Raw genomic sequence first — 15,434 nt, forward strand, 5'->3', positions numbered from 1 at the left:
AAACCAGCCATACCAGCTTTTCAGAGAGATGCCTGATAAAATTTCTTAAATTCCATTATAGTTTTTTTCAGTTGGAATTGATTTTACTGATGGATTTTTTTTCTCCCCAGAATGGCACGAAGAAGTTCTGGGATTTTATGAGGACACATGACAGGTAACAGGCGGAATCACATTATTTCCTTTTGTCTTTATGTTGTTTTTCATACTATATTCTCTTCCATTGGCCAAATCATGTTGATGTGGAGTCACATCTTTTTCCTCCAATTTCCTTTTCAATTCTCACTTCTTGTGTAATACTTACACATATTTCTCCACTACTTTAGACAGAATTTTTAAATCTCCTCATGGTTTACTATGTTTTCAGTAAGTTTTGTCTTTACTTGACTGTTCGAATATTAGAGGTTTGGCACATGATGTATATTTTAATGATTACATAGAATAAGGAACTGAAAGTATGGATTGTATGAAATTTTCTTTTTTGAATGTGAATACGTCACCCAAAGGAAGAACTTGCCCTCTCCCCCTCTACTTAACACTGTTGTTATTTGCCATTAAATTGTCTAGTCTAAAGAATGTGACTGTTTTCTCTCCAGTGATTAAACAATCCCAGGTACTGTCATAATATAAAGGCTGTTAAAAAGCATCTAGGGTTATGGTCATGCTGCTTGATTTTTTTTCTCTGGCAATTACTTGGAATAAAGTAGAGATTGTGTTTTGTGTTTGAGCAAATCCTAATATTATGATTACTTTTTTATTTTATTCCTCTCCATCATGGCTATTTAAGGATGTTTCAGGTAAAGCCTAATTCAAGAAGCTTTACAAATGCCTGGAACCTTTTGGGTCCTTCTGTCTGTACACCAAAACTTCTCCTAAGCACACAGGAAGAAATGTTTTGTCTTTCCAACTGTATTTCTTCTATCGGGGAAGAAAAGCAGTTAACTCCTGACTTAAAAGATCAGTTCATGCAAAATTATAACAACTAGGGGAAACAGACCTAGTCCCAGAGTTATTAAATACTTAAATATTCTCATGTCATTTTTTCAAGTATAAATATTTCATCTAGCCACCAAAAATTCAGGTATGAGAAGATAACTATAAAATGCAAAGACAGCAGCTTTTCCCTAGGAAAAAACTTTTCTAACTCTATTAAATGTAAAAATGTAGTAAAACACTCATGACAAAAAAAATTGTAACCAGAATTGTGTTGAGAGATGTGTATTTCTTGTGCATGAAATACGTGGGTAAAATCAATTGCATTTTGGAAATTCTTCTGTTTTGAAACCCTCTAAACGCTTACAGTGAGTCTTTTTGTGTGTAGGCACCTGGGACAGACATAAAGTGGTATCAACTTCTTTTATCAGTATAAAGTTTCTGAAAGCTGAAGTTCCCAGAAGACTGGGAAAATATTAAATAGATCAAAAATGCCTATACTGCTCGAGAATGAGAACAGAAAACGGAGTGATATTTCAATACTGAACTTCACACTTGCTTTTGGAATTTTCCTGGAAGACAGTTCTGTCTTTGCACTTTGTCTATGCATATGGGCATGTGCTTGGATTTATAATCACAGATACAAAGGCTGAAATGATAATTGATTGCTGGAAATTTGACATATGCCCTTTACTTTCAAGCAAGTGAATCCAGTCTCAAGTCACAGTGCTAAGAACATGACTAAGAAATGAATAATTTGTATTACTACTTTTTTTTAAGCTTTTGATTATCGCTCTGTGCTAATGTGTGAATATATGCAACTAACTGAGTGGAGTAAATATTAAAGGATCAATTTTCCATGAACTTCTTGGAAACAGTATTTGTGAAGGACTTTTGTGGACATTTTTAAAATAGTTGAGAACATAACTGTATAAAAAGACTACAGCCACATGTCATGCCAGTCATTTCTGGTCGCATAGCATTTGTTAGCTTCAGATGTACGACAGCTGCCATCCTAACTTATTAGTGACTACTCTTAAACTGTAGAATGTCTAACACACTTTCGAAAGTAAATTCAATGCAACTTCTGACACCAAAAGTAAGAATATGAACTTTCTGTACAGGAAATCCATGGATTTACATAAATTCTATTTGTGAATATGAAGCCAGTTTATAGCAGGTAAATTATTCTTGATATAAAAAATCCCTTATAATGCATTAAAGCCCTGAATTTACTGTATGTTAACAGGGCAGCTTTGATGCTAGTTATATGGAAAAGTCATGTTGTCTAGTTGCTGAAGATTATAGAGGACTTTGTACTTAGAGAGCTCTTGGAGGTTCATTACTCTTAACGAAGGATAAAATTTTGAAGAGGAGGAGAGTTTTCCAGTACACGTGTCCTATTGGTTAGTATTTCCTAGTTCATTTGTCTTCTTCAGGAAGATTTTAGGTGTTTCTACAATTAAAATTCCTTTTCCATAATACTTACTCAAAAGTATTCAAAATTTATTTTACTTCTGAAAATGCAGTAACACTGTGAAATGCTCCAAGTTTTTTTAAATTAGGCAGTGTAACTGTATTGAATATACACATTGGAATGTCAAATCTGTGAAGTACAGATATGTACATATTATATATTTACATGTAATCAGTATGTATAATTAATTTAATGGTGCTGAATAAAAAAAAATAAAATACTGTTCTAATCATATACCAACAGACATCGATCTTAATTCATGTATTTTTCTGTTATCCTCTTTCAGTAGCACAAGTAAATGTGGCTTAAGACTGACTTCCATGCTGTATGAGAGGGAACTGAGGGCTTCTGTGCTGCATTCCTTTAGGACCCTAGCATTCTTTCTCATTTCAGATGAGGTCAACATAAGTCAATATTCAATAGCTTTGGATCTGAATATAGACTTAATACAGGAGAGATGAAGTTATTTTTGTATAAATTTATCATTTCCAACTGTTCAGATAAACAGCTGATTAAATTAATCAAAGATAAAAACATGAGGACTGAAGTAGTAATTTAATTTGCCTTAACCATGAGTCACCTTTTAAAATCTCACAATATATTGCAGTAGGACAAGATCATTTAACCGTATGCAAGCTGGTGTAACGCTAGCACAAGCTGGAATAGCAGAATTTTTATTGGAGACTACTTTTTCTTTTCTTTTCTTTTCTTTTCTTTTCTTTTCTTTTCTTTTCTTTTCTTTTCTTTTCTTTTCTTTTCTTTTCTTTTCTTTTCTTTTCTTTTCTTTTCTTTTCTTTTCTTTTCTTTTCTTTTCTTTTCTATTTCAGATCTGGGGTTGAGTCTACAGTGTGTAGCTCCTGAGCTTTCTTAAGATTAAGACCACTCAGAACGAGAGTACCAGTCCTGGATTCACCTCTGCTTTGCATTATTTGTAATTTATGCTGAATAAATAATTGCTTACTCTCAACCCCTCCATGCCACTTAAAGGCAAAAGAAAAAAAAAACCACAAAAAAAACTCATGCAAAATTATTACTGGTCACACTATAAACTGTTGCCAAGGCAAACATTCAAAGCCTGTGCTGTTGAAAGTCAACTGAGTGTCAGTATCAACAAAAGCAGCATCATTTATTACCATATTTAGGTTTAAATTGTAACAGAAGGAAGACCCAGGACACAAAGATGCATCTATGGGGAGTAGTTAAGTCCTGGAAGACTTTACTTATAGAGGCTATGGGACCTCTATCCTTGGAGAAATCCAGACCTTGCCTGGACAAGGCTTTGAGAAATCAGCCCTAGCTTAGAAGTTAGCATAATTTTGAGCAGGAGGCTGGATGAGATGATCTCCAAAAGCCTCTTACAACCTGAAGGTTTCTATGCTTTTATAAGTAGATTAAATACTTAGCAAATGTTACAGTTCCTATCTTACAACTATCAAAAATTTGTAAGCTTATGAAGACTTCTGTCAACTTATAAGCCATTTTTTTCTATTGGAGCGTATGTTAACTATTGTTCTGGTCCTGCAGAGTTACATTTAAGTTAACCTTTCTTCAAAACATGCAGATGAACTTTATCAGACCTCATAGCAAGATTTTATTATATCATTAGAAACAATTGTGAAGATTACTAAAAGTGAATGAAGAAAAATAAAAATCATCCATTAGCTCTTTTTAACTGTAATTATTTAAAAGGATTATTGAGGTGGTGCTCCTAAGTGTTAGATAATCCTGGCCTGTTGTGTTAGGCAGTGATATACAGTGAAAGATGCTTTCTGCAATTACTTTATGCGCTCTATTATTTTATGCTTTTCTAATAAAGTTTACTTTTCCTGTGAATACTCAGGTGAGGTATTTGCTCAATATTAAACATATCCTTATGAAAATCATGTGGAGTGCAAGTGATTAAAATTTAAATGAAATATGTATTTCAATATGCTTCTGAGCCTTGGGTCTATCAAAATGGCTTAGCGATTTGTGGTGGTGTGATTTGTGGGGGAAGGAGTTGTTCATGTTTTCTTAAGGTCACTGCTTTTAAAAATAAAAAAAACAACAACCAAGGACATTTTCTTTCTGCAGATTTCTGATGGTTTTCTGTCAGAAATGGAAACTTACCAAATATTCCAAAGTAATCGTCAATGCCTGTAACAAGGAAATATTCTCTAAAACCAGACTTACGTTCAGGTTCTATTCTCCCTCATCATATTTTTTCTATATTTAACATATTAAGAGCCTGAAATGTAACGCTTAAGTCTTACACGCATCTACTTTATAAAGCAATAGACCAAGTTCGTTTCAGATTTCTACATCTCACCTTAAAGAGATTCAAAGCTTTTAAAAAACATAATTTGGGAACAGATGAAGGTCAGTGTACAGTCAAGTGCTTGCTTTTGTGCTTTAAGTAATAATGTTCAAGAACAGGAACATAACCATACCTTTTGCTGGTTGACAAATAGAAGAACAGCTTCCGAATTGCATCAAAAATGGGCATAAAGTAAAATTATATCTACTTTTCTTTTTAAAGGTATGACAAATTCACTGTGATGTACACTATAATTGAAAGAAAAAAAAATGAGGAGGCTAAATTGCATGTGAGATTGTTGTGTCAGTTCCTCTTCACTCTGAAAATAATCATGTAACAGGGAAAAGGTATTAGGAGCAAAAACCTTACAACTCTGCATTGTACCTTTGTTCTGCTGTGGTTTCAACTACAAAAGCATGTAGCGGACTCAGTAATAGTTCCTGACTTAAATAAAAATTCTTAATGGAAAAACCTTTTAAGCCTTTTCTTAGCTCTCTGAAAGGAGGAGGAAATAATATCCAGCCTTATAAGACTGTCTTCTTTAAGTAGAGATTAATTTATTTCACATTTAAAACAAATTATTTCCTAATTTAATTTAACTCTTTGCTCAGGAAAGAGGCTTTATAGCTCATGTATTACAAAGAACACTGAGAAGTATAGTTTTCCGTTAGGTTTTAGGAAAGTATAGTTTTCCGTCTGCAGGGTGAAGGAAAGCAAGGCAATCTGCACCTCAGCATATCGTCCCCTGCAGGTACCAGCACTGTGGATAAACAGAAGGAGGTTCTTGAGGCAAGTGAAAAATGAGCATAACTTAGAATGGGAAGGTGAATATCCTGAACCAATCACTCTGTGCTCCTGGTCGATTCGCACGCCACTGAAGTTGGGGGGTGCGACTGCACAGAGAGGAGTACGGAATAAACAGCTGTGCCGGGAGAAGTCTGTCACATCCCCAGCCCTGTCCATGAGAGTTGGCCAGGTGATGGGTCGCTAGAGCCACGCAAGTGGCCTGGAGGAGCCAGGGTTGCTATTCTGGCTCCCTGGCTGTAGCAGGCAGCTATGGAGACAGGGTGGAAGTCATGTGCCCTGACCACATTATACCAGTGGATTAAATTCCTTCTCCTATTTCATATGGCAGATCATTTGGGCTTTATGGAAACTTAATCCTGTATGTATTTTCCTGGTTTATGTCCCGATGTATTATAAGACACCATGAAATTTAACTCAGATGCTTCCTTTGTGCAAGAATTATCACAGTAGCTGTAACATGGGGAAAATACAGCTTTTTAATATCTTTATAGGTAAAACTAAAAGATCTTTCTTGGGTGGCATGTGCCTTTTATGTGTAGTGGTGTGCTGTAAACCTTATCTGTAGAATTTTCATTATTATCTTCAAAGATAATGCACTGTTTAAAATAAGTTGGATATAGTTCAACAAACAACAACAATGATGAAAAGTTTAGGGAAATAATAGCTGAGAGAAGGTAATGATGGCTGGGCATGTTCATGCAGAGGATAACACAATTGAAGAGAAAAATTACTACCTATCACAAAAATGTAAAGGAATGTTACAAAGCAGCCCAGAATCATTTTAATTTCATCAGTAATCAATGATAGAACAAGAAATAGTGTCTCAAGCGGAAAGTATTTTTTAATTTAGACATGAAGAAACCATTTTCACCAATCTAGGAAGGCACGTTTTGTAATTGCTGTCATTGAAAACACTCGGGTTTAGACTTGAATTCTGTTTATCAAGGACACTATCAGAACAATGATGGTTTTCCTGCTATTAGAAGGAAAAAACATAGCACCCTATTAATTTCCTGCAGCCCAAGTAATTACATGATTTGTTTGCATATGGTATTTGCAAATAAAATGCACTTAATGCTGTGCTTTTTTGCTTTTCGGTTTGGGGGCTTTTTTAAGCGAAGACTTGACAGATTCTCTGCTTATGTGCCAGGAATTCTGTAGGCGTATTTACTGTCTTTCAAAATGTCTTATTATGTTGTTACCTTAGGATCCAATCTAAATAAAATCATAGCAACGAGGCAAAAATAAATGTATTTGGCATTCTGAAGTTATCAGAGAAAAATACAAAATCAGAAGCTGAATTATCGGATTGTCTTTTCACCTTTCTAAATATGTGACATGAAAGCACCATGTAGCATATCAACTCTTTTCTGCTTGTCACTGAAACAGGGTAAAATGACAATGAAGTCTTGACTGAGGGCATCACTTCATTAGGAAGTTGAATCTTTGCCTAATTTTAAGAACAGAATCCATAAAAAAATCTTAAAACTAAGCAGGTATGCAGGAGTTTTGTCTGATTAGTCCTAAATTTCTAAATGTCTAAATTCAGATTTCTGGTAGCCAAATTAGAGGCATCTTGTTTTTACGACTTGAGGAATTTCATTTTTTTAGTATTTACGATAATATGCAAAATAAGGAGATGTTTTTATTCTCTTATAGTCAGTGAAATCAAGAAAATTCTTCCCTCTGCTTCCAGATTTTGAATTAAACCTGTTCTTCATGAAGAGTTTTACATGGTCTGAGGACAGTAGCATGGTCATGGTTTGCATTTGGTATTGGTAAAAAGAATCTTCTGAAAGCTAGGAAATGTTCTATAATCTGAGTGTCTGTATTTTATAGTTTTATCTGAAAAGGTCTTTTGGAAAAGAGGAAACTATTGAAACTATTATTCTCAAAATGGGGAAATACGGTAAGTTGTGAACAACTGACTCTCTTAGTCTGTGTTTCTCATGAATAATGGTGAGACTATACATTTATACCTGGCAAAGTGTCTTGTTATTTACTTCACATTTGGGTTTTTGTCCGTGAAAAACTAAGTTGCTTGTTTGTCCCTTACTTTAGGTAGGGCAGAACACAAGCTTTCTATTTTGTGAACTGTTCTTGAAAAAAAATTGCTTTAAGACTTTGATTTTTACCATTTCAGAATGAAGACATAATTATGGTTTTTAGATGGATTATTTATTGGTCTTATGTGATAGCATTTATAAATGGCAGTTTCACAAATAATTAGGAATTGGAACAAAAGCCCATCAGGCTCTGACATCTGTTGCACATAATGCCCACAGAGCTTTATTTAATCAAATAAGTTGGGATAAAACCTGAATTTATTTATTAAAATATTTTGTTGAAAGAATCCCATTGAGATGCAATGTGTCATTTCCACGGGTATCCTGGGATACCGGCCAAGATATGACACTTAAAGAATGTTATTGAGAGCAGCATGCTTTGATGTCTCATTTATTTTGCAGTTGAATTTACTTTCTATTTTTTTCTTTGTCATATAAAAACAGGGTGCTGGGAGGATTTTTTATTCAGAAGTAGTTGTCCTACAGCATATTGGCTGGCTGGGTATAAATTACTGCTTTACAAGTAGATAGAGATTGTGTTTCAAGAGTGCATGTATATGGACTTGTTTGCACTTCTTAATTCATTCTTCCAGTGGTCTGATGATTAACCAAACATATGCTTCCTGCTTTATGGTGTCATGAACAACTTCCTGCTGCAGTTCAGTTTACTGAAACCAATATTCCTTTTAATTTTTTCCAAAGTAATATTTATTTTCTTAAGCATACGTGTCTCCCCACTTTATTCTGATTTTACTTAGTATTAAACAATTAAGTTGTTTTGGAGAAAGCATTCAAATTTCATAAGAATACAGAAGTCTTCTAGACATCTCTAATTATCTTTTTCCAAGTCCACTTTATCTGTGATTAGTATGAAAGGCTGAATGTTTTTGTCAAGAGCTTATAGCTTTGCTTTTGTAATAGGCTGCATTTTAAGCAGCCAATTGGATTGGTGTTGGCCTTTGAAAAATGCAAAATGCTTTGAAGGAACACTTAAATGAACCAGTAAAGACTGTGCAGGCACACACATTTAATCTCAGGACTATCTGCATTATAGTTAAAGCTCTGGGAAACTGATGGAATTGCACTGAGAATAATCAAAGGGTACAACTTTATTACATGTCTGTTCTGAAAACTCTGGCTTAAAATACTAGGTGCTGCTCTGATAAAAGGAAGAAGACAGTACTTTAGATACCACATTAGTAGTTTTCAGGGAAGTGTCCAGCTGTGAAATGGATGGTTAATTTGAATACAGATATAACATAGAGGCTGCATGCAATTCTTTCTGCTGGTCATCAAAAATTATTTTGAAATAACTGGAGATGAAGTAGGCCCTCCTGAAGGATGAATCTTCACAAAGAATTACTTTGGGTTGTTATCTATCAAACAAGGTTGAGGCTTTTTTGATTACCACTTTAAAATTGAAAGCGTAGCCATTTCTGATTTGAAGAAAAGTACACTTGTTCACTGGAGTACTTTAAACCTCATTCGGGGTATTTCTCAAACATAACGTTTTAAAAAGACTTGATGGAGTTATCATCTTGAGACAGAAAACAATATGAAAGATGAATTTGTCAATACTGTATGAACAACAAAAGCCAAATTCATATAATTTCAAGAAGAAAAACAGGTTTATACTTTTAAGCTAAAATAATTATAGGACATCTAATATTTTTTCTAGCTAACTTTCCTTCTTGTATAATTTACTCCCTTAGGAGCCATATAGGCAAAAAGATTATATATAAGTTTTATATTCACATGCATTCCCCATGAGATGAATAAATTTCTTTTAAATACTTCTGTGGTTGCACGCTATGTTTCATTATTTTCTTCTGATTGTATCAATGGTAATTTTAATACCAAAATACCTGTTGAGTGTCAAGGGGACTAATTAAATAAATTACTTGCTTTTGTTCATGTATGCTGGTTTTGTCTTCTTCAGAATCTCCCTTTATTTTTTTCATTGTCTTTCTTGAGAGTTGGAACTGAAATACTACAGGTTCTGGTAGTAGTGTAGATATTGGGTGGTTTGTTGTTGTGTTTTGTTTTTTTTTTAAATAAATAACATTATTTTCTAGAGTCTCCGCGACTCTAGAAGGTTATTATTTCTAAGCAGCACAAACAATATTGTAGAATTTAAGCTAATGTTGAGATAATTTTTAGCTTTTAAAAGTAGGTGGAAGTGACTGAGGTTAATAGCTGGGAAGCCCTAGCTTTCAATGTTAACAAGTCTTTTTTTAGATGCTTTATCTTCCCTTGGTCAATTCTAGAATTGATGTATAGCACATACGTGTGCTAGACATTTACACGAGGAGATCCCAAGTTGCCCTTACAATGATTAAAGAAAGGTCAGTTTCTTTGTCCATATTACCTCATCAATTACTTAGCATACTACAGTATTAGTACAAGATTATCTTTTAAAGATCCTCATCTCCAGCCTTGAGAGTCTTATTTCATTCACAGAAACACAAGCGGATTTTGTCCTTTCTTTTGCTATTGCTATCCTGGGAATTTTAATGTTTTAAATTTTTTTTAGTTTGGCAAATTCACATTTGTAAAGCATGCATTAAGGTCACATCTAGGAATACTGAAAGGCTGAATCAATTTTTATTTGTTAAAGGATTTTAAAAGTTCATCTCATGAAAAGCAATTAGTAATTGTGAGCAGTTGCTTGTGGATTAACTGTAGCCAAGGTCAACAACTGACAGATCATTAAAACAGAAGATTACCAAGCCAAATGACAGCAAGGTGAAATTACATTTCTACCAAATAAAAAAAAAAAGAACCAAAAAACCCAAACCAAAGGAAAAAAATAAAACAAAATCAAAAACCCAACAAAAAAAAGTGAAAAAAAAGTTTTTTACTTAAAAAAAAAGTAAAAATAAAAAAAAAACCTAAAAGCACAAACCCACAAAAAAACCAAGCCACCCAACCCTGCTCCCCCAAAGCCTTTCTTCAAGTACTCGATCCTTAGAAGTATACACTCTTGTAGCTTTGGCAAAGCTCATTTGCTGATCTTAATTGCTAGGATATATTTCAAAAGAATGAACGTTCCATGCCCGTGTGTGTATGTGCACATTTTAACAGGATGTCAGTTTTCATCTGTCTCCTACCTCCTAACGGCTGTGGTCAAATGCTGCGTTTTTCACATTGCTCACCTTCCTTTCTCAAGTTTGAGTGTGTGAGTAGTAGTAGTATTTCTGTATAAATGTGTGCTCTGCGGGAATGTCATGAAGCATCAGTTGCCATGGGCTTAATAAATACAGAGCTGTACTATGTTGAGAAGAGGAGAAGGTTTGGAAATAGTTTCCTAGGTGAGTGGCATACAATAGAGTCATTTTCTGAACTCTTGTAAGAGGTGTTATCAGCTGTAAATGTGGATATCTTCTCTTTCAATGATGGCCTTAAAGGTGGAGGAGGAATTAAGATTCAGGACTCCTGTACTGCAGGTGTCAATGGGTCACTTGTATGTAATTTCTGCACTTTCACCTAGAGAGAAGAAGAAACCTTTAGAGGAGCCAAATATCATTAGACAATCTTAGCATTTAGGTGTTTCAGCTAGGATTTTTATTGAAGTCTTAACTGCTAGGTGAGATCCTTGACTGAATAGTTGGAATCCCTTTAGGAAAATGTTTTATTGGATACCAGGACCAGGCACACTTTAACTGCAAACTTGAGTTCAGTAAAAGCTCAAGTACAGGGTAACTGGTCTTTGTAGATACATCTTGCTGATGTTTTAGGTACATGTCTTTCTTAAAATCGTTTAAGCTGCCTAATTGTTCCTATATTTAGGCACAGTATCCTACATTATTGCACAGTAACCTATTTACATGCATGCTTTCTTTAGGAAGCATCTCCTGTAATAGGAGTGGTGACTTAGTGTATGTCTAAAAGGAGCAAGAGCTGCTGCAGGGCGAATCCGAGGAGGGGCTGTGCTATAGGCTGAGCTCGTCTGTGGTCTTCACCAGCCATGGAACACACTGTACAAACATGCACCATCTCTCAGCGTGCTGCCTTTCTGCTTAGTTGTAGTTCATAAAGCAGCGCAGCCAAATCTCCTTCATACCAGCAGGTACAGGGAGGTTATTCTCCCTCTGTACTCGGCACTGGTGAGACCGCTCCTCGATCCTGTGTTCAGTTCTGGGCCCCTCACCACAAGAAGGATGTTGAGGCTCTAGAGCGAGTCCAGAGAAGAGCAATGAAGCTGATGAGGAGGCTGGAGAACAGGCCTTATGAGGAACGGCTGAGAGAGCTGGGGTTGTTTAACCTGGAGAAGAGGAGGCTGAGGGGAGACCTCATTGCTCTCTACAACTACCTGAAAGGAGGTTGTGGAGAGGAGGGAGCTGGCCTCTTCTCCCAAGTGACATGGGACAGGACAAGAGGGAATGGCCTCAAGCTCCACCAGGGGAGGTTCAGGCTGAACATCAGAAAAAAAATTTTCATGGAAAGAGTCATTGGGCACTGGCAGAGGCTGCCCAGGGAGGTGGTTGAGTCACTGTCCCTGGAGGTGTTTAAGGGACGGGTGGATGAGGTGCTGAGGGGCATGGTTTGGTATTTGATAGGAATGGTTAGACTCGATGATCCAGTGGGTCTCCTCCAGCCTGGTGATTCTATGATTCCATGATTCTATGATTGGTCCAAGGTGATCTGTGCCTTACAGAAGGAAATTATAGCTCCTTAATGATACATAAGGCACGTTTTGAACGGTTTTCTTCTCAGCCACCTCTTGCCTATGGAGGTGGCATGCCTGATGGCAGTGGCAGGTACCGAAGGCGATACCTACATGTGACAGTTGTGCCATGTGCTTGGGGAGTCCCAGGTGCCGGTCTGTGGCTCAGTGGCATTGTGTTTGCATTAATGACCTCTCATTTTACATCAACAATTTCCCTGAGTGTCAGATGCTGCAGGAGTAGCCAGCAAAGATATACAGCTGTGGAATATGGGAAATAGGAATAATCTGCCACCCAAAATGAAAAGGTTGGCAGCTCTAACCTGTGACAGTGTTTCATTTGTGCAGACGTGTTATAGCTTGTTTTTAAGGTATGGAGGCAAGATTTGGATCCATCACAATCCTTTTACATCCGAGCATTCTTTGCCTTTGTAAAAAATAACAAAAAAGTGGTCTTATGCTCTTCTCTGGGACATGGACACATGAAGCCTCCTGCTAAGTTAGGACCTTTGATATCCATTTCTGATTAAATTCTTGTCTAGGTTTCCTGCCTTTTCAGGAAGATTGGCTAGGCTTTTGTTTGTTTGTTTTCTTGTTTCTCTTCTAGTGGTTCTGTGTGATTTTTCTCTGATAACACACAGCTTGGGCTTTGTTTCTTTTCTGTATCTTTTATTTATGAAGCTATTCTCGAAAGTCATTGTGAATGTTTTATTTTATGTCTTGACCCTTACTGATCACTTTAAATCTTATACATGCATATATAGTATTCTAAAATAGGTTTGGTTATAATATTTTAAAAGAAATCACCTCAAAACTTCAAAGACTCTTTATACATTTCCTCATCAATTTAAACTTCCTAAACATCCATCTCGATAACATATGACAGCCCATAAATGGCATGTATTGAAGAAAGAAGACACAACTAACATCTGTTTGTTTTTAAATCAGCAACCATCTGTAACATGATAAAATGAGTACTCTTTAGCTGTTAGATACCACTGCATCTGCAGTAAGGAGAGCGCATTTGATATTCATCTTTCAAAATTTATACCTCAGAAAACCAGTCCTCTAGAGAAATAGCAAAATCTTTGAATATCATGCAAGACCTTGCTGCAATACAGGAGAATTCCCTGTAGTGGCTTAGCACTGTGCCTTGGAATCTATACAGAAGATAATTAAACATTACCAGCTATACTGGAAAATGTATGTGGAAGAAATTTTCCTTTTGCCCCTTTTCCCTAGCTTGCTAATAATCCCCTACCATTCAGTGTTTTAGAGATTGGTGGGAATGGTTGGACTCGATGATCCGGTGGGTCTCTTCCAATGTGGCGATTCTATGATTCTATGATAATATCCTGGGCTATGATACCAATGAAAAATTTATTTACAATTCTGCTTTTGTGGTAGATCTTTTTGCTAGCCTGTATCATTTGTAAAAATAATCTCAAAATAATTTTGTAGTGAATTCTTTGATGATTTAAAACTCTAGAAGATAAAGACTCTCCTTACCATCTAGGCCAGACCAAACACCTAAACCCATGTGTTTAGGTTGTTGCAGCTGCCAGGAATCTCATTGAAAGCAATCACTCAGGACATCCTCCAGTTAGATCAATTGAACAGTATTATGGAACTTTCTATAATACTCAAATAAGTGTCCTAAATGAAGCTTCAAATTTATTTTGAAAACTTATAAACATACTAACCCATGGAAATATTTCATGTTATATTGTTTCTTGTGGAAAAAGAAATACCAAGTGACATTTGTCATGTCACACTCCTCCTAAGAAGATGCAACTCACAACTTTCTCCTCCATGACTCTCCAGCTCTGACAAGAAATATTAGAACTTGTGTGTTGTGCTTTGTTAAAAAATGTAAATTTATGTTCAGAATTGTTTGTCAGTCTCTCAGAAAATTAAAAGTAATTAAATAGAAAGTTCTACAGATTTCTGCCATTTCTGTACCCTCTCATCTCAAGATGGTGTGAGTAGACAATTGTAATAACTTGCTGCTACTCCTTTCCAGCTTAATTTGATCTTGTTCCTTAATTCTGACAGATTGTTTTTAATTTTCCCATCTGTTCCATAAAAAAAATCTCAAGTGATTGACTCTTATGAAAAAATAATGTCTAATAGCTGAGCCATTTTTAATGAGTTGGTATGAGTTATTTAATGAGACATGCCTAAGAAGACAAGCCAAATGAAATATTGGTCTGGGGTAGTGGGTTTAAAGAAAGGTAAAGAGCAACTGTATGCTTCAGGAAGTCTATTCTCTTGTCTGCAATTTCAGGCAGTGCACATCCTTAGACTCGTGGTCAAAAAGCAAAGGTTCAGTAGCAATAGTTCCTTTTACCTTTTTATTTAGTGCAGTGCTTACCCTCAGACAGCACCACTTTGGGGAGAGGAACAGTCATACAAAGGTTAAAAAAAAAGATCAAAGAATGATACTCAAGTAAACTCAAAAACATTGTAGGCTGTGGTTTAAATTCATCTCTTCTAGCAGCCTGTACTGTAACATCAAGATATTCTGGTGTTAGGTCAGAAAGAACTCCCATACCTGTAAATGGAGTCAACATTCCCTTCCAGCCTTTTCAAAAGCTAAACCCTTTGCTTTAAAATTGCCTGCAAATGACATCTCCTGTGGCAGGAAGCCATTAATATGCAGTATGGGTCTTTGAGAATAGCACCCATGAATATAAATATTAACATCTGGACATCTCCCCTCTGTTTTGGTTTTTATATATTATTATAATAAACATTAACATTATTTTTAATAATCATCAAATAGCAGTTTCTCTGGCAGCTTGAGACTTCATGATTAAATCAAATAGTGAAAATAAATATACAGCTCTTTTACAAGGAAAGCTGAAAGTTTTACTTAACTCTGCAAATATGCCATTGTTAGTCTAATCCATTGTTGAATTCATAGAATAGTGAATTAACTTTCCAACTGCATACAGTGAGGCATAACAAATGAGAGAATGCTAACAGGGTAATGTGCAAAATATACATTTGTTTTTGGAAGCCTACCAACTAATGAGAAAGACTTTTGTCTGTGTTTTTTTTTTAAACTAGTGAAATCTGAGAATAGTTTAAGTGAAAAAGATTGCAGGGAACCTCAGTACTCCACACATGTAGAGCATCTCTAAGTACTCAGGCTGTCCGAGTTCCCTATGATATGTGTTTCAAACAACC

The 15,434-nt window shown here is 35.7% G+C and overlaps 1 protein-coding gene across 1 annotated transcript in view; it reads left to right on the forward strand.

The window, feature by feature from the left end:
• Positions 1-15,434, forward strand: part of NUDT14 (nudix hydrolase 14) — a 63,374-nt gene that overhangs the window by 27,875 nt on the left and 20,065 nt on the right. Inside the window, exon 2 of the mRNA XM_069858942.1 lies at positions 111-154. Coding sequence (XP_069715043.1) covers positions 111-154 — 44 coding nt within the window. The remainder of the gene's footprint in view (positions 1-110; positions 155-15,434) is intronic.

This window comes from Phaenicophaeus curvirostris, chromosome 5 (assembly GCF_032191515.1).
Source record: "Phaenicophaeus curvirostris isolate KB17595 chromosome 5, BPBGC_Pcur_1.0, whole genome shotgun sequence".
NCBI lineage: Eukaryota > Metazoa > Chordata > Aves > Cuculiformes > Cuculidae > Phaenicophaeus > Phaenicophaeus curvirostris.